This window comes from Pygocentrus nattereri, chromosome 4 (assembly GCF_015220715.1).
Source record: "Pygocentrus nattereri isolate fPygNat1 chromosome 4, fPygNat1.pri, whole genome shotgun sequence".
Lineage (NCBI taxonomy): Eukaryota > Metazoa > Chordata > Actinopteri > Characiformes > Serrasalmidae > Pygocentrus > Pygocentrus nattereri.
This window is the reverse complement of record NC_051214.1, coordinates 16,133,355-16,156,464: the sequence shown is the minus strand read 5'-3', so window position 1 is coordinate 16,156,464 and position 23,110 is coordinate 16,133,355. Positions and strand designations below refer to the sequence as shown.

At 37.8% G+C, this 23,110-nt stretch overlaps 1 protein-coding gene across 1 annotated transcript; it reads right to left on the bottom strand.

The window, feature by feature from the left end:
- Positions 1 to 1,081: 1,081 nt before the first annotated feature.
- Positions 1,082 to 21,339, bottom strand: rsph3 (radial spoke head 3). The gene is made up of 9 exons (XM_017684612.2): positions 21,121 to 21,339; positions 20,763 to 20,850; positions 20,419 to 20,551; positions 19,136 to 19,281; positions 15,340 to 15,543; positions 12,433 to 12,595; positions 9,191 to 9,277; positions 5,981 to 6,060; positions 1,082 to 1,337 (listed from the first exon to the last, which is right to left on the bottom strand). The coding sequence occupies exons 1-8, from the start codon at positions 21,231 to 21,233 to the stop codon at positions 5,999 to 6,001; spliced, it is 996 nt and encodes a 331-aa protein (XP_017540101.2). The 5' UTR covers positions 21,234 to 21,339; the 3' UTR covers positions 1,082 to 1,337; positions 5,981 to 5,998.
- Between the last annotated feature and the right edge of the window lie 1,771 nt (positions 21,340 to 23,110).

Below are 23,110 nucleotides of genomic sequence, written 5' to 3'. Positions count from 1 at the left end.
CTTTCACTTGAGTATAATTTCTCCCTACTTTTCCCACTCCCATCTTATATTGCTGTTAATCTGCTTTTTGAATGAGTAAATCCTGAAAACACATTCCTCTATTCCCAAATAGAAGTGGAGGCTGGTGGTTTATATGGACATAGATAGATTTGAATAGACTTATTGTGAACTTAACAATGCCAGTAACCATGCAGAAATTACCATAGTTCTCGTGCTGCTGTGAAACAAAAGGCTAGTCACTAGTTTAATCAGACAGTGGTAGAGAAAAATGTGTCAAAGCTCATGATTCAAAGAAGAGGAGCTCTTAGGAACCCATTACAAAACTACATCTTGTGACTGCAGATATGGCATGTAATAAAACAAGACTTTGGCTAGACCACTGTAGGTCGCTCCAATGTTGTGTTTGGGCTCACTGTCTGGCTGAAAGGTTAACTTTCTCCCAAGTTTCAGTTTATCAGCACATCTTCCCTTCTTCTTCCGTTTTAACATTTTAAGATATCGTCTTACTGCGGAAAAGCCACATTCAACATATGTTTATGATTGGGACTAGTTATCTAAAGAGGGCACCTACAAGCTGCAGATCTTCTGGAAAAAAAACTGTTGCATGCTCTAGTCATACTAAATATAAACAGAAAACAATATGGCATACCTCAAAGCTACAATACTAGGTGAGCAAGTAAGGCCAAGTTTGCATGCTGCTGGAATGCTGCTTCTAGTGCGAAACTCACCCAAAGGAAACTGTTGCTATTGCAAACACAACTCTGACCATAAGGTCAATATTTTGCTCACTTAAAGTGAATGTGAATCAGAAATCACACCACATCATCTTCCTTCCATACTCTAACATAATACTGTGTGAAATGTGCCATTCCGAGGGTTTCTGGGGTAGCTGAACATTTTGCTTGATGAGAGTGGGGGGAGAGGAGGGTAGGTCATACTTAATATTAATATTATTTTTTCATTACAATTCAATCAAAGATTATGGAATAAAAATAAGAATATTGTATTTTAAATAATATAGTAAAATAAACTTGCTTAATATGACCAGGGACATGACCTAAAAAGGTAACAAAAAAGAAAATATGTCAGAGAAGTTTAATGTCTGTATAGATTTTACATTTTCTTTATCATAAGTAATTATAAGTATTATAAGTAATTTCTTATATAACAGTGAAATTGAAACACATAGCATGCACTTAGCATGTTTTCATTCTGAGTTTTGATATACAATTAAAGGCTAAATTCTATTCATCTCAATTAGTTATTTAATGTTGAATTTTTGATGAATTTTGACATGTCCTATAGGCCATAGTCCTGTAGTCCATCTCAGAAACAACCTGTAATGAGAAAATTTAATATTTGATTAGGTCATGACCAAAATGTCTTTTATTGAAAACCAAAAAGTTTTTTTATTGAAAGTTCTGAAATTAGTGTTCCCTTCCCTCTAGCCACAGAAGTAGCAAGCAAACTGCTATATAAAAAAGGTAAGTAAATTTTATTTATATAGCACATTTAAAACCAAAGTACTTTACAATAAAACACAAAAAGGATTCCTACCTTCCGAATACCACCTACCATACATTCACATAAATGTTTAACAGCTGCTGAATGCTAATCAATAAAAATGTGTTTTACGCATTGTTTTGGAAGCAGTCACAAATGAAGCATGCCTGATGTCACTTGGAAGAACATTCCAAAGCTTCGGTTCAGTGACAGCAAAAGCACAACCCTCTTTTTGTGTAAGATGAAACCATGGAACAGTTAAAAGTGATTGAGACATAGACCAGATAAAAGATCTTGAAGGCGCATACATACAAAGCATGTCCACAACATACGCAGGTGCCTGGCCATTGAAAGTTTTAAAAACCATCAATGTTATTTTATATCGGATTCTGTAATGCACTGGGTACCAGTGTAAAGATGCTCAAACTGGAGTTACGTGCTCTCTTTTGTTCGTACCAGTTAGCATTCTTGCTGCAGCATTCTGAACTAGTTGTAATTGAGCCAGAGATGCTTTATTAATTCCAAAATATTGTGCATTACAGTAATCTAATCTAGATGTCACAAAGGCATGAATGACTTTTTTAAAAATCTGAGGCATTAAGAAATTATTTTAACCTGGAGACTGTCCTTAGCTGGAAGAAACTGGCCTTGATCACTATATTTATTTGCTTATCAAATTTTAATTCAGTATCAAAAACTTTTAACTTGTGCTTTTATAAAAGAGGTTAAAAGAACCAAGATTTTCTCTCAAGCTCTTGGTTACTGTGGGGGGACCAAAGAAAATAACCTCCATTTTACTATCATTCAGCCAAAGAAAGCTTTGGGTCATCCAATTCTTAATATCCATGACACATTCACTGAGTCTTCTAAAGGAGTAATGATTACCAAGGTTCAAAGGTAAGTATAGTTGTAGATCACCTGTGTAACCTTTATGATATTTATGAATAATTTGGCCTAGGGGGAGCATGTATAATGAAACATGGTCTAAATGGACCCTTGTGGAACCCCAGATGTCACAGCCACAGATGAAGCAGAGTATTTCCCAATGTTAACAGAAAATATTCTATGTTTAATATAAGAGATAAACCAATTAAGAGCCAAACTCTTGTCTGCAACACAGTGTTCCAAATGCTCACTGAGTATCGTGGTCGACAGTGTTGAACGCAGCATTCAAGTTCAGCAAGACGAGGACAGAACAGTCACCAGAATCAGCATTAAGTAAAAGTCATTTTTCAAAGAGCAGAATCAGTACTGTGAAATGCCCTAAAACCTGAGAGAAACATCTAATAAATTGTGTTGTTTTCTGAAAAGGATTCAAGCTTAGTAAAAACAACTTTTTCAAGAACTTCAGCAAAAAAATGATAGTTTTGATAAAGGGTGGTAATTACTCAAAACTCCTACATCCAGATTACGCTTTTTTAGGAGGGGCTGAACAATGGTATGCTTAAAAGATGCAAGAATGCATTTATAGTTGATAAAACATCAGGTTCAATTGTGTCAAAAACTTCCATAGCAGACATAGAGTACTTCATCTGAGAAACCGGTTTAAAATTCTCAAATGTTGAGAATTTTAAATACTTGGCTGAAAGGCAAAGGGCCTAATCACAGAAATTGTGATATTAGACCTAATATAATAGACCTAACCCTGGCCACAAAGAAATCCAGAAAAGCATTACAGTTATTTAGAGACACTTCTGGGCCGTGGAATGGAAAAGGATTTAGTAATGAATTTATTGTATTAAGCAGATACACTATATTGCCAAAAGTATTGGCTCGTAGTCGTAGTTCTTAATAACTACAGATCATCTCGATATTTTCATGCTAATGCAAAAAAAAAAAGATTCTCAGCTACTACTGTTCTCTTAGACAGTTCTCTTTTACTGCCATTGATAGAAAGATCTTATTGATCTCTCCAAAGCCTTTGATACAGTTGACCATTCCATACTTTTGAAAAATCTATAAATATCATTTTTATCCACAGTGCTGTCAACTGGATTAGAAATTATCATTTGGATAGTCAGCAATATGTGGCCCTGGGACAAGGTAAATCTGAACTACTACCAATCACTAAAGTGTACATCAAAGTTCAATGTTCAGACATCATTGAGGTGGCATTCATTACAGAAATCGTCGCTTGCTGGTGTCATGCGAACATTTTAATCTTTTAGTCTCTAACCAATTCCACTCAGCCTGCAATTGTTTTTATTTGATATTCATTCATTTTCAATATGCTTTTGGTATGTTTCAGTTATCTATTATTATGTTATAATATTTTTAAAAATTCTGTTTCACATGTATCAATTCTTTTTATTTATTTTACTACACTTTTATTTTTTTGTTATTGCTAAGTTATAGTTTGTCATGCATCCCTCTCTAGGGACTCCAGGGGTCACATGATCCTCAGCCCTCCATTTTGCTCCAATCACTGCTCTCTGTCACCTGAGTATTGACTGTTTACACCATTTCTGGTAATATTAGCTTAGTATAAAGCCCAGGCTTTAGTCAGTGCAAAGCACTGCTTCTTGTTGAAGAGCTACTGAGTGTTTTTTCTTCTGTCTATTGTGGTTTGTCCGGTTTTTCCTTTTGCCTTTGGACATTGTTTGCCTTGTTATGTTTGTCTTTTTGTGTCTCTTGACTTTGCTGGATTTGACCTTTGCCTGTGAGCATCTGAGTTATTCTGCCTTGTTACACAGTTTTACATTTTCTATTCTTTTATGTATTTTATGCACTTTTATGTTTTTTATATTATTTTATTCCTAGTTAGTCTGACATAGTTATTTAATTTTTATAATTTCTATAGTTCATTCTGATTATTTTGTACTTAGTATTTATCATTTATGTGTATATGTTTTTACAATCAATTTTTTTCATCCCCTTATTTCAGTATTGGCTTGGCTACATTGCAAATGAGGGTCACCCTCAATGTCCTCAGTATTTAAATAAAGGCTGAACGATAAACAGCTGCAATAGGATGTTTTGCTCCTAGCAGCAAATTTAGCTATCTGCATATACAACCCCAATTCCAATGAAGTTGGGATGTTGTGTAAAATATAAATAAAAACAGAAGAAGATGATTTGCAAATCATTTTCAATCTATATTCAATTGAATATACTACAAAGCATACCATCAGAGATGCTTGCTTTTGAACTTTGCGCTGATAACAATCCGGACAGTCCTTTTCCTCTTTGGCCCGGAGGACACGACGTTCATGATTTCCAAAAACAATTTGAAATGTGGACTCGTCAGACCACAGGACACTTTTCCACTTTGCGTCAGTTAATCTCAGGTGAGCTCGGGCCCAGAGAAGCCGGCGGCGTTTCTGGGTGTTGTTGATATATGGCTTTCGCTTTGCATGGCAGAGTTTTAACTTGCACTTGTAGATGGAGCGACGAACTGTGTTCACTGACAATGGTTTTCTGAGGTGTTCCTGAGCCCATGTGGTAATATCCGTTACAGAATGATGTCGGTTTTTAATGCAGTGGGATTGAAGGTCACGGGCATTCAATGTTGGTTTTCTGCCTTGCCGCTTACTTGCAGAGATTTCTACAGATTCTCTGAATCTTTTGATGATATTATGGATTGTAGATGATGAAATCCCTAAATTCCATGCGATTGCACGTTGAGAAACGTTGTTCTTAAACTGTTGGGCTATTTGCTCACAAGTCTTTTAGGGATGCTCCCTTTATACCCAATCATGACACTCACCTGTTTCCAATGATTCCAATGTTCACCTGTGGAATGTTCCAAACAGGTGTTTTTTGAGCATTCCTCAACTTTCCCAGTCTTTTGTTGCCCCTGTCCCAACTTCTTTGGAACATGTTGCAAGCATCAAATTCAAAATAAGTGAATATTTGCAAAAAAACAATAGTTTATCTGTTTGAACATATAAAATATTTTGTCTTTGTAGTGTATTCAATCCGTTTAAATCTAATCTTATACTCAATTGCATTTGGAAAGGGTTAAAAATCATTTTCATTCATTCATTCATTCATTATGTTAGTCTACATTCATTCAGTCATTTCATTCATTATGTTAGTCTACATCTGTAAATGTTTAACTTTTGCAACTGCCATTACACGAAACCTAACAAAATGTTTACATCAAACATTTGCTAACCAAATGTAATCATGATTAAAACAAACGTTGCTTGTGCTACTAGTGTTTATTTATAATCTTCGCTCTTTGAAATTCTATACTCTGCTGAAGCAACGGTGAACTGCCTGTCTGTAAAAGCTATGCATGAAAAAGTATTACAAATAGTATTACAAATGATCTAATAATGACAGCGATTTTAGGTGTAGAACATGATCACCAACATGTATTAGCAGCAAAGGAACCAGTATGACAAAAGCATATTATATTATGGTGACAATGATTCACTGTAGGACTCATTTGTTAACATGCTTATAACTTCTAGACTTTATTATTTTATGAATAAATGACAAAAGAAATATTTTGTAACTTGCATAGATTTACCAATAGAGGAAGGAAATCTCACTCAGGGTTGACAATCTGAAACGTCTCTCTTCTCCAGTTGGTCACATTTTGGATGAGAACTATAATAGAACAATGAAGAGTCAGTTGGAGTGTGGATTCACTCAGAATATGTTACAGTTCACCTTGCTGGACATGGTTTTAGGTAAGGAATTCCTGATTATAGTGAGGTTAAATATTATATGCTATCTGAACAAGCTGTGAAGCTGCAGGTCCTTCCCCAGTTACCACTGCACTCAGTTACTTGGTCAGCATTATTATTATTATTATTATTATTATTATTGTATCATATCATCTCTGCTATGGACAATAACACTTTAAAACCAAGTCATTTTAAATAACAATAACACAGAGCCACTTAAGTCACTTTAAAATGTATATTGTCTCTATATTTTGTGTATATTTATCTATATTTTGTGTTTAATATATTACAATTTGTTTTCTTATAGTTTACTTATTTACTTTCTGTAGATTGAATTATCCGAGCCTCACCACAAGCATTTCAACGCATAAGTGTCCTGACATGTTGCGCAAATGACAAACAAACTTGAAACTTGGATCCAGAACATGGCAATGTAGTACTCAACAACTAAAACTATTTAAACACCAGTTTCTACGACACATCTGAAAATATGACTGACCTTACCACACAAATATCAAAAATGTTGTCAACTAATTATTTCAACAGTATCTTAGATGATTAGAAACATTTCAAAATGGAAATGATTTTAAAACTTATACAAGAAATACCCTATTTGATGGTTGGACGAATTATTAAAAAAGATATTTAAAAAAATAAATATAAAAATTGTGTTTTTTTTCCATCCAGATGCAATGAACACAAATCAACATCATGATGCCTCAACCTCAGTCAACAGAACTTTCTGTTTAACAAACTTTTTCAGGCTGGTGATTCTGCTTAGTGTCTTCAAGTCCTAAAGTTTTGTAATATTATCTTTGGTGAAAGTGAACAGAGCAAGTTAAGCAGAACTTTGTATATTTTTCATGTTTGAGAATCTATTTGCACATTAAATATCAGTTACAAAGTTACCAGTGACCCCAAAGATATAGCTTGTTCTACAATGTATTTTATATGCTAAGCTTTTAAAAAATTTGACTTAAAGATCCAAATACTAATCACCTAATTATTTCATTCTTTTGAAGATCAAATGAAAACTACAAAACAATGCTGTCAAGGAATGACCACCCTAGAGGACTTAGTAGAACGAGATTTTCTTACAATCAAAGAGAGGAAAGTGTACTTGTGCCACTGCTAAACAACAATGGCAATGCTTTAATGTGTTTAACATATTGCATTATTTTTCATTTACGATTCTAAGAATGGAGTGGAGGCAGTGGAACAGAAATTTAGAGGCTTCCAAATGAAGCAACTAATGAGCATGTCAACACTAAGTTTCCACATGTATCAAAAAACTGCACTGAGTACCTGGGTGACACTTTATTTTGAGAGGTCCTTTTTTTAGATTAAATAAACACTCAACAGACCCTCAGTAACACATCAATTTCTTTTTCCGATGTTCCCTTTAGGGGTCGCCACAGCAGATCATCTGCCTCCATCTTGCCCTATCCACTGCCTCGTCTACTTTTACAGCAACCATCTCCATGTCCACCTTCACTACATCCATAAACCTTCTCTGAAGTCTACCTCTTCTCCTTCTGCTCGGCAGCTCCATCTCCAACATTCTTTGACCAATATATCCACTATTCCTCCTCAACACATGTCCAAACCATCTCAACCTGGCCTCTCTGGCTTTATCTCCAACTGCTCCACCTTCACTGTCCCTCTGATCTGCTCATTTCTAATCTTGTCCAGCCTTGTCACTCCCAACGAAAATCTCAGCATCTTCATCTCCGCCACCTCCAGCTCAGCCTCCTGTCTTTTAGACAGAGCCACAGTCTCCAAACCATACATCATAGCAGGACACACTACTGTCTTGTAAACCTTCCCTTTCACTCTTACTGCTATCCTTCTGTCACACATCAGCCCTGACACCCGTCTCCACCCACTCCATCCTGCCTGCACCCTCTTCTTCACCTCTTTTCTACACTGTCCATTGCTCTGGATGGTTGACCCAAGATATTTGAAGTCATCCACCTTTACGACCTCTACTCCTTGCATCTTCACCTTTCCACCTGCCTCCCTCTCATTCACAACATGTATTCCGTCTTGTCTCTACTGACCTTCATTCCTCTCCTCTCCAGTGCAAACCTCCACCTCTCCAGAATCTCTTCCACCTGCTCTCTACCCTCACCACAGATTACAATCTCATCTGCAAACATCATGGTCCATGGAGCCTCCTGCCTGACCTCATCTGTCAACCTTTCCATCACCATTGCAAACAAGAAGGGTCTCAAAGCTGATCCCTGATGTAACCCTACCTTCACCTTGAAACCATCTGTCACTCCAACTGCACACCTCACCACTGTCTTACTATCCTCATACATGTCCTGCACCACCCTAACATACCTTTCAGCTACACCTGACTTCCTCATACAGTACCACAGTTCCTCTCTTGGCACCCTATCATATGCCAATGTAGCTCCTTCTGACCTTCTCTGTACTTCTCTACCAACACTCTGAATGCAAAAATTGCATCTGTGGGGCATGAAACCAAACTGCTGCTCACTGATCTGAACCTCTCACCTTAGCCTTGCTTCAACAACTCATGGTGTGGCTCATCAACTTTATACCTCTGTAGTTACTGCAGCTCTGCACATCACCCTTGTTCTTAAAAATGGGGACCAGTACACTGCTTCTCCACTCATCAGGCACTCAGTAACACATCAACAACTTAATCAATTTAATTTCCTGCATAGATAAAAAAAATGTATAACTTGCGGAATTCAGTTGTTTTTCACTTTATTCGGTGTCCATATTCATATCTGTAGATGTTAACCCGAGAGGTCACTAAACATGTAGCAGGTATAATACAGACCACCTCAAGGTTAGGATTAGGGCTAGAGTGAGAGTTAGGCATTGGGTATGGTCATGGGTATGCTTAATGGAAGTACCATATAAAGTCTACTTCATGATACATCTATTAATGTGGATTGTTGTGCAGCTGATTGACCTGACACTCATTTTTTTCTATATACAAATAGAAGCTGTATCTATCTGAAGGAACACATTTGGAATAAATATATAAGATTACAAAAAAATCATGAACTCACTGTCAAACACTGTAAGTGCAATTTGGCGCTTCTCCAAAGCACTGTTTACTTCTGCCACCAGCCAGGGAAGGAATCCTGTCTCTATATCTGAAGTACAGAGGGTGAATAAACAAATGTATAAATAATAAATAGATTTATAAATAATATAAACAAATTTAAGGATATAGATTAAAAGATAGAAAGAAACAAAGAAAGAAAGAAAGAAAATATGAGATATATAAAGAAAGAAAAACCTGCAACGGTCACTGAAATAACTTGATAAACTGATAAAAGTAACAATGAATAAAAATTCACTGAAAATTAAATAATGAAAATCAGACATTGCTTTTAAATTGTGGTTCAACAGAATAATTTTCAAAAACAACCTAATGAAACTGGCCTGGACAAAAATGATGGTACCCGTAGAAAAGACTGAAAATAATTTGACCACATGGACATGTTAAACTAAGGGGTTTTCTCCGGTGGACGAGAGGGTAGCTTCCCTACGCCTTCAGGTGGGGGAACGGGTCCTGACTGCTGTCTGTGCTTATGCACCGAACAGTAGTTCAGAGTACCAAGCCTTCTTAGAGTCCTTGGGAAGGATGCTTGAAAGTGCTCCTCCTGGAGACTCTATTGTCCTACTGGGGGACTTCAACGCTCACGTGGGCAATGACAGTGTGACCTGGAGGGGTGTGATTGGGAGGAATGGCCTCTCTGATCTGAACCCAAGTGGCGTTCAGTTTTTGGACTTCTGTGCAAACCACAGTTTGTCCATCACGAACACCATGTTTGAACACAAGGATGTCCAAAAGTGCACATGGCACCAGGACACCCTAGGCCGCAGTTCAATGACTGACTTTGTAGTCGTGTCATCGGACCTGCGGCCATGTGTTTTGGACACTCGGGTAAAGAAGAGCTGAGCTGTCAACTGATCACCACTTGGTGGTGAGTTGGATCAGGTGGTGGGGAAAGATGGCGGTCAAACCGGGCAAACCCAAACGTACAGTGAGGATTTGCTGGGAACGTCTGGCAGAAGAACCTGTCAGATTGATCTTCAACTCACACCTCCATCAGAACTTTGAGCAGATATCGGGGAAGGTGGGGGACATTGACTCAGAATGGGCCATGTTCCGCTCCTCCATTGTTAAAGCGGCTGACTGTAGCTGTGGCCGCAAGGTAGTTGGTGCCTGTCGGGCCGGTAATCCTCGAAACCGGTCGTGGACACCCCAGGTGAGAGACGCCGTCAAGCTGAAGGAGGAGTCCTACCGGGCATGGCTGGCCTATGGGACACCAGAGGCAGCTGAAAGGTATCGACAGGCCAAGCAATCTGCGGCTTCAGTCGTCGCCAAGGCAAAAACCCGTGTGTGGGAGGAGTTTGGTGAGGCCTTGGAAAGTGACTTTCAGTCGGCTCTGAAAAGATTCTGGCAAACCGTCAGGTGACTCAGAAGGGGAAAGCAGTGTGCCACTAGCACTGTATATAGTGGAGATGGTGTGCTGCTGACTTCGACTGAAGACCTCATTGGGTGGTGGAAGGAATATTTTGAGGACCTTCTCAATCCCACCGACACGTTCTCCAGTGAGGAGGCAGAGTCTGGAGACACGGGAATAGGCTTGTCCATTACTGAGGCCGAAGTCATTAAGGTAGTTAAAAAGCTCCTTGGTGTCAAGGCTCCAGGGGTGGATGAGATCCGTCCCGAGTTCCTCAGGGCTCTGGATGTTGTGGGGCTGTCTTGGCTGACACGCCTTTTCAACATTGGGTTCAACATTTCAACATATATACATACACACACACACACACATACATACATACACACACACACACACACACACACACACACACACACACACACATATACATAAATATCTTGTCAGAAGAAAACCTTATATCTCCAAAATGACTTTTTATTGTAAGTTAATGGCATGGAACCAAACTTTGGGCCATTTAATTTTGGTCCTGTCATCATGAACACACAATGTAAAGGGCAAAAGGCATTTTCAATTTATGACAAAAAGTGAGAAAATTTTATATATATATATATATATATATATATATATATATATATATATATATATATATATATATATATATATATATATATGTAAATGATCGGTGTGTGTGTGTGTAATATATATATATGTGTGTGTGTGTGTGTGTGTGTGTGTGTGTGTATATATATATATATATATATATATATATATATATATATACACACACACACACACACACACACACACACACACACACACACACACAAACATATATTATACACACACAGAGACATATATTATACACACACACACACCGATCATGCATAACATTATGACCACCTCCTTGTTTCTACGCTCACTGTCCATTTTATCAGTTCCACTTCCTATATATGTGCACTTTGTGACTCTATAACTATAGACTGTAGTCCATCTGTTTCTCTGCATACTTTGTTATCCCCCTTTTACCCTGTTATTCAGTGGTCAGGACCCCTATGGACTTTCACAGAGCAGGTGCTATTTGGGTGGTGGATCATTCTCAGCACTGCAGTAACACTGATGTGGTGGTGGTGTGTTAGTGTGTGTTGTGCTGGTATGAGTGGATCAGACACAGCAGTGCTGATGGACTTTCTAAACACTATGTCCACTCACTGTCCACTCTATTAGACACTCCTACCTTGTCAGTCCACCTTGGAGATGTTAAGTCAGAGACAATAGCTCATCTGCTGCTGCACAATTTGCATTGGTCATCCTCCAGTCCTTAATCAGTGGTCACAGGACGCTGCCTACAGAAGGACGCTGTTGACTGGATATTTTTAGTTGGTGGACTATTCTCAGTCCAGCAGTGACAGTGAGGTGTTTAAAAACTTCTGCAGCACTGCTGTGTCTGTTCCACTTAGACCAGTGCAACACACACAAACACATCACCATCACATCAGTGTTACTACAGTGCTGAGAATGAACCACCACCCAAATAGTACCTTCTCTGAGGATCTATGAGGGTCCTTGACCACTGAAGAAAAGGGTAAATGGGGTTTAACAAAGAATGCAACGAAACAGATGGACTAAAGTCTGTAACTGTAGAACTACAAAGTGCACCTATATATTAAGTGGAGCTGATAAAATGGACAATGTGCATAGAAACAAGGAGTTGGTCATAATGTTATACCTGATCAATGTATATATTATACTCTCCAATCAAGAAATTTTTTAAAAATTTTTCTATATTTCTATATTCACTAATTGAAGTACAAAGAACTAGAGGCAGGGAAGCATACCTCTCTGCACTAGGTCTGAGAAATAGCCATGGTCCTTCAGAGTGGTGTAGACTGAGGGAAGCAGGTCAGCCAGATAATGCTGAGCAAACACTCTAGCAGCAATTTTTTCTGCTGTCTCTTTCTCCTTCTCCAGAACTACTCTTTTCTGCTTAATTCTGCAGTCCTGCATTAGAAAAACAGCAAACATGAAAAGACGATCAGATTAGATAACATGCATACTAATAATTTACCTGCAGGGCTGAACAGCTGCCATGGCCACATTGTGCTGTTCTGAGATTTTTTTTTAATGATGAGGCATCACAAAAGTGATGTAAAGCCATTCAGTGAAAAACTTCATTAAATCATATCCCCTGAATGGTTCTACAACACTGTACACAGTTAGCTAATCATCCTCAGGAAACCCTGCTGGAAAAACCTTTAAGCATTTCATGCCAAACCACATGTCCATCCAAAAAATCTTCTCTCTGTGCTCAGAATAATTTGGCCTTACAGTAGAAAAAAGACTATAAAAAGAAGATACTTGTTGTATATAAGATACAATATAAACATGGATAAACACACTGGCACAATCTGTTCCAGAGCACAAAAGGAAATAAACATTGTATGTCCATTAAGATACACACTTACTGAGAAATAATTGTGCTAAATTTTTAACATTTAATATTAAATATCTAATTTAAAATTCTGAGTAGCTCCCTGGTGGTCTGTAAAGGTAAAATTATGAAAATGTGTTCTTTTTTGTGACCGGATTTGTAATGTGGATGGATAGAACCTCAAAAGAAGTGAAGGTGTCACATTGTTTCTGACTGATGTTTTGGTAGATTACACATAACCCACCTCCTTTGCCTGATAATTTTGGGCTGTGTACATAATTATAGCCTACAGGGGTGGCTTCATTTAGTGCTGAATATTCATCCAGTCTAACCCAGGTTTCTAAACTGTATATTGTTTTTATTTTCATGAGCAAATGTGTACTTGTAGTCAGCCCAGCAACGATTTATACTATGCTGAAGAGCTATGGAAAGTTGCAGCAAACACAATCTGAGTGAGTAAAAAGAGCAGAACTGGAGTACTCGTTCATCCAACAAACCTGGAATTTGACTGATGGTGTGCAGTGTGAACATTATTGTCCATTTTCTAGTCAAAAAGTCTGTCAAGGAAGAAGATCTCCTGGTGTTGTACGAATGGGCAGTGACAAAAGGGACACAACAATTCAACCAATCTGGCCTGTTTGGACACATCTGCACTGTCTCCCTATATTGAGGAAGTGAAGACAGCTACCACTACGACAAGCTGCATAATAAAAGACTTTTATAACAAAGAAAGGGACTAAAGAAGTATGAAAGCTGTAGTTTTCCTTAACATTCTGACGATCTATCATGAGTCTGGTTTACTTTTTGGCTAACACCAGTTGTCCAACTTCAAGGAATTGGGGTTTGGACACTGACTGATGCCCTTGGGGTTGAGCTGGGACTGGAATGGTCCACCCTGGGCTAAAAGATTTCTTTGGAACACCTGGTATATGGGCATAGATGCCTTAAAAATTAGTCATATGAGTTTATAAGTAGGCATGACTGATCTAACTGTACCTGCTAATAATTTCTCACCCTTATTTCAAAAGTTCACCAGATTACTAATTTGGTCCAAAAACATTTAAGGACATTGTAATATGATTATTGCTGACTGTAGGGCCTGGTGCACATATATTCATCACTTCTGTGGGGAAACAATGGTGGATTGAGTTTTGATTCAATTACAATTATTCCTGACTTAATCTCGATTTGATTTTCATTTAATCAATAGACCTTTCACTTTTAGATGTCCTGATTTGTTTTATGGTTTATTGTGCCTTATAATTTGATTTTTTTACATTTTAAATTTATTCCCTAATCTTACATATCAGTTTATGTAAGTTTAATCTTATGTTAACGTTATTTTGACATTTATAGTAGATTATCTTGTATTATTCATAGAAACATACATCATGAGCATTTGTTTTTAAGGTGTGCCAAAAAGGATGCAGGGTTTGGATACAATGGGGACTAAGATGGTATAGAATTGTGTGAAAAGGGGTGTGGTGATTACTTCATCACCTCAAAGGACAATAAAAAAGGATGGCTTGTGATGATATTTTCATTGTGGTTTGATCGGCAACCACCTTGCCACTTAAAGCTTAATAAAGAAAAGGCCTTTTCCTTTCTTCCACAAGAACTAAGTGGCGGAAGTCTTTTTTATTCCTTTTTTACTTTTTGTTGATATTCTTTTAATTCCTTTAATTCTTTTTAATTAATGAAGTTAGACTACAGATTATTAGGGCAATAGCATAGAACATATTAGAGATATTCATATATGTCTAGACCCTGGGCAGAGAAGATACAGCTCTTAGTCGTATTACTGTTTATGGAAACAATGGAGATTATGTTCTCTGAGCCCACAGAGAAAGGATCATCCAGATTGTAAGAGCATAAAGTTCAAAAGCCAGGATTTGTCATATTGGGGATGTATTAGTGGGTTACCTGCACATCTGGGAAGGTACCATTAATGCTGAACACATTTTGGAGCAACATATGCTGCCTTTTAACATACTGCTTTATATGTAAATTTAGTGGAAATATTGCAATAATGCAATGTATAAATGTCCGTCCGTCCGTCCGTCCGTCCATCCGTCCGTCCGCAGAAAAATAGAATATATGTTTACGCTGATTGATTGATTTATTGCATTATCGCAAAAACAAAAAACAGGAAACAGCCAAGATAATGTTAGAAGCCCATGCTCCAGGCAGAGGATATTGAGTGATCACATTTGGGGCAAATGCCAACACTGGAACTAGCCATTTAATATTAATGCTGGCATGCTATACATATAATGTATACTGTAAGACCACCCTAGGTTCATGATAATAGTACCTTCTCCTCATGGCGACGCCTCTCCTGCTCCTCCAGGCGCTCAACTTCCACCATTTCAGCGTCATGTAGATCCTGGAAGGCGCGTTGTTGTGTCCTCAAGGCATGTAGCTCTTCCTCCTCTAAAACCTCCAGCAAAGCCTGCTCCATGATCTTTCCTACTAGCACCTCTAACACAGGCTGCGCTTCCACATCAAAGTCAAAAAGCTGTAACAAGAAATGGAAGAGATGATATCAATATACTTAGTCATATGAAGAGACAGCTTTAAGCTGTGTAATCACTGTGAAAAAATCATGAAAAATCCGGAGTATTCTGTGGCCCAAACTAAATAATAATCCCTCCTTGAGTTCAGCATCAAGTGTGCTGGAGCAGGGAATATGTGAAACTGTGGAGGCAGTAGGTCTCCAGAACTGGAGCTGAGAACCTCTGTGTCTGTATGCATGTCAGATTGCGTATGTTCCATGAAATACAACTGTCACTTAAGTTTGGGTCCCAACACACTGGCATGTGTAGTATTGCTTAAAAAAGTAACTACTTTTGCCTCTCATGACTAATTCCCAGAGCCCAGGATTCTGATTTATTAAGTTAATTCATTTTATTTTTACTTTTCAGCAAAGGTGCCCTATCTTTCTTTAGAATGTAATAATTTTTTTTATTAAATGTTGCTGTTTTTATATATCTCTAGGTACATGTTTACCTAAAACTTGCATAAACTGTTATGAATAAATCTTGAATAAAGCGCATTTATGAGATCAGTCACTGATGTTGGACGAGAAGGCCTGGATCGCAGTCTCCGCTCTAATTCATCCCAAAGGTGTTCTATCGGGTTGAGGTCAAGACTCTGTGCAGGCCTGTCAAGTTCTTCTACACCAATCTCGCTCATCCATGTCTTTATGGACCTTGCTTTGTGCACTGGTGTACGGTCATGATGGAACAGAAAGTGGCCATCCCAAACTGTTCCCACAAAGTTGGGAGCACGAATTGTCCAAAATCTCTTGGTCTGCTGAAGTATTAGAGTTCCTTTCACTGGAACTAAGGGACCGAGCCCAACTCCTGAAATACACCATAAACCCCCTCCACCAAACTTTACACTTGGCACAATGCAGTCAGATAAGTACCGTTCTCCTGGCAACCGCCAAACCCAGACTTATCCATCGAATTCCCAGATGGAGAAGTGTGATTCATCACTCCAGAGAACATGTTTCCACTGCTTCTAGAGTCCGGTAGCGGTGTGCTTTACACTGTCTACCGTCCTATCACGGTTCCACGCTGGAATTCACTGTGCTCCTGTGAGATATGCATGTATATATGCATGTATACAATACTGTGCAAAGGTTTTAGACATCTAAGCAAATTTTATACAATTTACCTCAGCAGTGAGCTTATCACAATATACATTAGAATAAAGTCATATTCATAATTCAAATAAGCCTAAAAACAATAAAAAGTAACAAGAATTTCTTGGGTCCATATTTTTCCTTGACACCTTCACAGCCACCACAGAGACTTGTTAATATCATCAATTACATCATGAGTTCACAATTTAATGAAGCACTGATTGATCAAACCAGGAGTTGCTTTTTAACTACATATAATACTGGGCTTCCTCGAGGAGAGGTTTGAAAATGGTTAAACACACTAACATCCATAAAATCAGTATATATATATATATATATATATATATATATATATATATATATATATATATATATAAATAAATTGTCTATAATATTTGAATAAATGATTAAAAATACACTAAAAATAAATAAAAAAAATACTACAAAAATAAATAGACTTTGAAAATGTGTCTTGAGTACACATTCTTGTGCAACAAGTCCAATCATATACACTACTAAATATTCCACAATCAACTGTCAGTGGTATTATAACTAAGTGGAAATGCATAGAGAGCTTCTTGGAATGGGTTTCCACAGCCGAGCAGCTGCATCCAAGCCTTACATCACAAAGCACAATGCAAAGCGTCGAATGCAGTAGTGTAAAGCGCTGCCACTGGACTCTACAGCAGTGGAGACGTGTTCTCTGGAGTGACAAATCACGCTTCTCCATCTGGCAATCTGATGGATGCGTCTGGGTTTGGCGGTTGCCAGGAGAACAGTACTTGTTTGACGACATTGTTCCAAGTATAAAGTTCGGTGGAGGGGGGATCATGGTGTGGGGTTGTATTTCTGGAGCTGGATATCATGTGTGAATATGTGAGTGGAGAATGTTTAAAACGTCCCACAATCTTCCTGCCGATTGCAATGGCATCACTCACACTGCATTGTGACAACAGTCCCTCGTTAATTACGAGCTGCAATGTATAAGCAAAGCAGCCTAAGCTATGCACTCCCATTTTGTCCATTGCCTTTTTCACGTTGCTAGCATTGTCCTTCAGAATGACGTGCACTTTGTTCAAGGGAATTCACCACTGATCACACATTTCCCTGATGGCAGGCGAAATCGAGTCACTGGTGTGTGATCCATTAAAGTTTTTAGCTTGGAGCATTGCACTGTGAGGCGTAAAACTTGTGTCTAACCAGTGGACGGTTAAGCTTAAAAGTGACATAGGGCACATGTTTGAGCTCCAGATATCCGTTTGTGAAGCTCATTACTGTGACATCTTTTAACTGTTCTGATATGTGGCCACACGCTTTTTTATACAGTTCTGGCAGAGTGGTCTCAGAAAAATATTTTCGTGATGGTAAATTAAACCTTGGTTCCAGGTGTTCAAGCAGACGGCAAAAGCCTTCATCTTAGACCACCGACATGGGTTGTGCATCCAAAACAATAAATTTCACGCCGTCACTTTCACTCTGTCAGCTGGAAATTTTCATGTCTTTGCAGTGCGTCCGCCAAAGTTAATTGTTTCATCATATTGTCTCCTGCTTCTTGGCGTGCTCTTTACTATGGTACTTTTGGAGGTGCTTAATTAAATTTGTTGTATTGTATTTTGCAGCACTACCACCACCCCTTGAGACATTTGTTTTGCAGATATTGCACATCACCGTCAAACTTGTTGGTGATGCAAGCATGAAATACCTCCACACAGCTGACTCTTTGGCTCGCTCCATGTTGTTCCTGTTTGTAAGTCAAGTCTACCGGCACGCTGCACACGTGCTGGTAACATATGGTGTAGCATGCGTCACAAACAAATTAAAGTGACAGGATCGGTCCCATGGTTCGGCCTAATTATCCGATACCCAATCCAGCTAATTTTGTTAATATCGGGACCGATATCCGATCCTAATATTGGATCGATGCATCCCTTATTTATATTTATATTTATATATATATATATATATTTTTTTTTTTTTTTTTTTTTTTTTTCATTATGTTTTAGACAATACTGAGAACATGGAGGACAAAATTGTTAGCGCACAATTATAGCTTCAAGCTGGCTGTTCAAGATTCTACTGGCTTTCGTTTTTTTTGTCCACTTTCACAGATAACAGAATTTCAGACATAGGCAAGTCTATTTAAGGTACCTTTACAAGTGATTTATTAGGCATGCAGTTTTCACAGTGCGAACTGGTAGGATGCAAGTTTTTTGCTAGCTGAATTAGCAGAATTCAGATACCAAACATGTCTTCGCTAATAAACATCATTTGTAGTAAATAAAAAATTGCATACATTTGAATTTGAACAAACTACTACTTAATTCTAATGTTGATACTCTTGTAATATGTGATTACAGACAAAGTACAGCTTTAATTATTAAAAGAGCTTTAGAAGAAGACATAAATATTAAACAGAAGTGTAAAATCAGGATCAAAAATGAAGAAAAAGTTCTACCTGTACCTCGCTTTTCTCTATTTGTGTGGCTACATCTTTTCCAGATTTGGCAGGAATGAAGAGAGGAGTGATTGGTTTGTCCAGGAATGCATCTGTTTGACATCCCACGCTGGTATCCTCAGTAAGATCACTCAACTCTTCCAAGTATAACTCTGAGATACAAATCAAATTTCATAACACAATGCAAGAATCCTTTTGAAGTGTTAGACTCATAAGATAACTGAACTGCATCAGGTCTACGACACTGCCGCCTTCTCTGCAAACAATAAGGAATGTTTTTAGGTCTTAAAATAAAATTTAATACTAGACATTAGACATTTTCAGTAATTTGATATCAGACATTCACATCATTGTAGAACAATGTGAGCCCAGTCTTCTTTGCAGAACTGTTTTAATTCCGATATATTGGAATGTTTTAATGCATGAGCTGCTCATTATAGGCCCTATTACAGCGTCTATGTTGGTTTCAAGTCAGAACTTTTACTAGACCACACCAAAACATAAAATTAGCTTTTTTTCTTTTGAATGTTATGCATTGCAAAGCATTATATTCTCAAAATGACATGGTAACTTACTGTTACTTGGTAACTTTATTATTTGCCCTGTGCCTACAGGAATGTTTTCACAGGCTAGCTTATCATGGGAAGATTCATCAGTATTCCTAGGGTTCCCTGCTCATAGTTCATGACTATCACTATGGGTCAGCGATGCTCTAGTAATTTAGAAATGGAACTCGTTCCAGGCTGATTTTAATAGCTTTTTTCCTGATCTCTTAGATATATTTTTTGGCTCATGAGCTACTGTGCTTGTAAAAACTTTATGACCACTACATCACACAGATGGTAAATGTCAACATGAGTACACTACAGAATGCACTATGCCAACATTTCATGCTCTCTCTTCTCAAGGTTACTCAATGTGAAAGACCAACAAGATCAAATACAGGAAAGGCCTATGCTCAGTAGATCTGTTGCCTCCAAAGCTATATTTCTTGTAAAATTGGTGTTATATAATTCTTGTTTAATCTTGCATAATTCAGATCTCTGTCCTTTCTAACTGGAGTTTCCGAGAACTGCAAAAAACATTTATTGAGTACTACATGGAAATACGACAAAAACAGGTGTCATTAGGAAAACACTGAAGGCTATTTGCTGACTACCACTCTTTATTCAAAAAGAAAGAAGTTAGTTACAGCTTTCTGACTTGTCACCAATTCTTATCACTTTAAATTTGTTTTTATAAAACCATTACAATAGGAAATAGCAACAAGATATTTCAACCTTACTTACCAGTCTGCATATCTGTGTGTTTTCTCCCCTGAAGTGCGTCTGGGGTTCTTGAGCGAAACTGCTCTTTTGCCCGGTTTTTCGCGATGGCTCTTTTTCTAGCCTCTTGCTGCCTTTGAATCTCGACAAGGTCGGGCTGATGACATATTGCAACATATTGCAAAAGTAGTGATTATACACAAATGATTCATTAAACAATTCCGTTTAATAAGTAATATATCATCTTCAACATAATAAATCTATAAATCTTGTGACAAGAAAATGTTCAAGTGAGTCTCCTTGCATTTTAGCTAGAAATTGTCAAGGTAATTAGGCCTTCGGCATTTCTCGAATACATAAACACTTACACCTGGTAGAACGTGTTGGGCATAGGTATTTCCTCTAACGACACGGCGATCATACATAATGTTTCCATAGATTCCTTGTCCTTCGTTTCTGCACCCCACGAAAAAAACGAAGTTAGCCAACCTAACCTTCCATAACGATGAACGACATGTAAATATAACCAAACAATGACGGCAGAAAAACGTTCCTATCGCCAGACTCTTCAGTCTCTCTAGCTAACCAACTACTAACCATCAGCTTAATGCAGGTATCGTTAATTAGCTGGCTAGCTGTCAATGCAAACTTTACCATATCAGGCAAAAAACAGATAATACAGCTAGTTAGTTAGCTTAGTTAGCTAGAAAAAGGGTTCTTACTTACTGTGAAATCGAGTGCTCCTTGTATTTGAGCCGAGGTGGAACAGGTCGTGGACGACTAGAAAATGTGTAAGTTTCATTCGGAGTCTCACTATAAGGCTGTAACGTCGAAGTCATTTTCGCACACTGAAAATGTATTATTTAAATCATAAAAAGTAAAACAGCAGAGAATAAAACTTCTGTTGCCACTTGAAGAATCTGTGTTACTGTTGTTGAAAGTTGCCCTGGCAACAGGAACCCGTATGAGATTGCAGCCCCACGCCATCTGCTGGTGGCGCTCGAAAATTCATTTCTCCTCAGGGAAATTTTGATATTGAATTAAACGGACGGATATCACGTCACACCTCCATCACACAACTGATAGATCAAAGATGGGACGCAAAACATCAAGCTGGATACAGAAGCACCCTTAAAGGCTCCATTATAAAAAAAAAAGGAATAATCTTATAAAATAATATCTTATTTACCAGCGAAAGGACAATTTTTTGCAGTTTTGGGGCTTTGAGATGTCACAATATTATTTTATATAGCTTTAGCTCATTTATAAATGATTTATATTCTGACTTAGCAATGAGTGAAATACACCTTACCCTAGAAATCTCAGATATTGATGGGGCACTAAACCATTTTAGTAAAACTTTCCTAACAGTGGTAAACAAACATGCCCCATTCAAAAAGTCACATCTTTGATAGAAAAAGCAAAAACCTATTGAATAAAACTGATCTCAACTCTACTGTTTCTAAAACACGTGGTCTCTTCTCACTCCAGCCATTTTCTCCATACTTAGTTGCTAATGCCCTAGCTAATATTAATCCACAAAAAGCCACTGGAGAATATAGGCTGGACCCCTTTTTATTGCATCTCGCAGCCCCGATTATTTTAGAATAGATTTTATATTTTTCAGTTTTATCTTGCAGAATTCCCAGGGTCTGGAAAACAGCTCATGTAATTCCTCTGCATAAAGGTGGTGAGACAACAGATCTGAATAAGTATAGGCCAATCTCAAAACTGTTGTGTTTAGCAAAAATGTTAGAATCTCTAGTGAACCAGAAATTGAAATAATTTCTTCACGAAAATTCTGTTTTATCTAAATATCAGTCTGGTTTCAGAGAAGGTCACAGCACTGTCTCTGACATGACACTGCTTTTAAATGATCTTTATTCAGACATGGACAAGAAGAAACATTGTGCAGATGTTTTTATTGACTTAACAAAAGCATTCGACACAGTTGACCAAACTCTTCTTTTATGGAATTTAGAAAAGATTGGCTTTGATGCAACTGCTCTGGAATGGACCCAAAATTACCTCACTGACAGAAATCAATGCATGGCATTGAATAATTATAAATCAGATTTGGGATCTGTATCTAAAGGCGTACCACAAGGTTCAATTTTGGGTCCAGTTTTATTTAATATATACATAAATGATATTGCTGCCTCTGCTTCTACCTCAGACTGCAAAATTCACCTTTATGCAGATGACATGATTTTATATTGGTCAGCTGATTCTATTCATGCTGCAACAAGAAAATTTCAGGGTTTATTTAATGCTCTACAGGTGGCATTATATAAGCACAAACTAGTTTTAAATGCCATGAAAACTAAGTTCATGCTGTTTTACAGATCTCTTAATACTGATTTTAGTACTGTAAATATTAATACCCTGGCAGGATCCACTATTGATAGAGTCACAAAATATAAATACCTTGGCATATGGCTGGACGATAAACTCAGTTTTAAACCACACATAAATACACAGACACGCAGACAGAAGCTGGGTTATTTTTATAGACATAAGTCCTGTTTCCCCATGCACGCCAGAAAAAGATTAGTTGAACAACTTTACTATCAGTGTTGGACTATGGCAACGTTATCTATAAATATGCTCCCACCAGCTCTCTCAAATTACTGGACCCAGTGTATCACTCTGCCCTGAGGTTCATCACTGGAGATCCATACAGAACTCACCACTGTGAGCTGTATGCAAAAGTTGG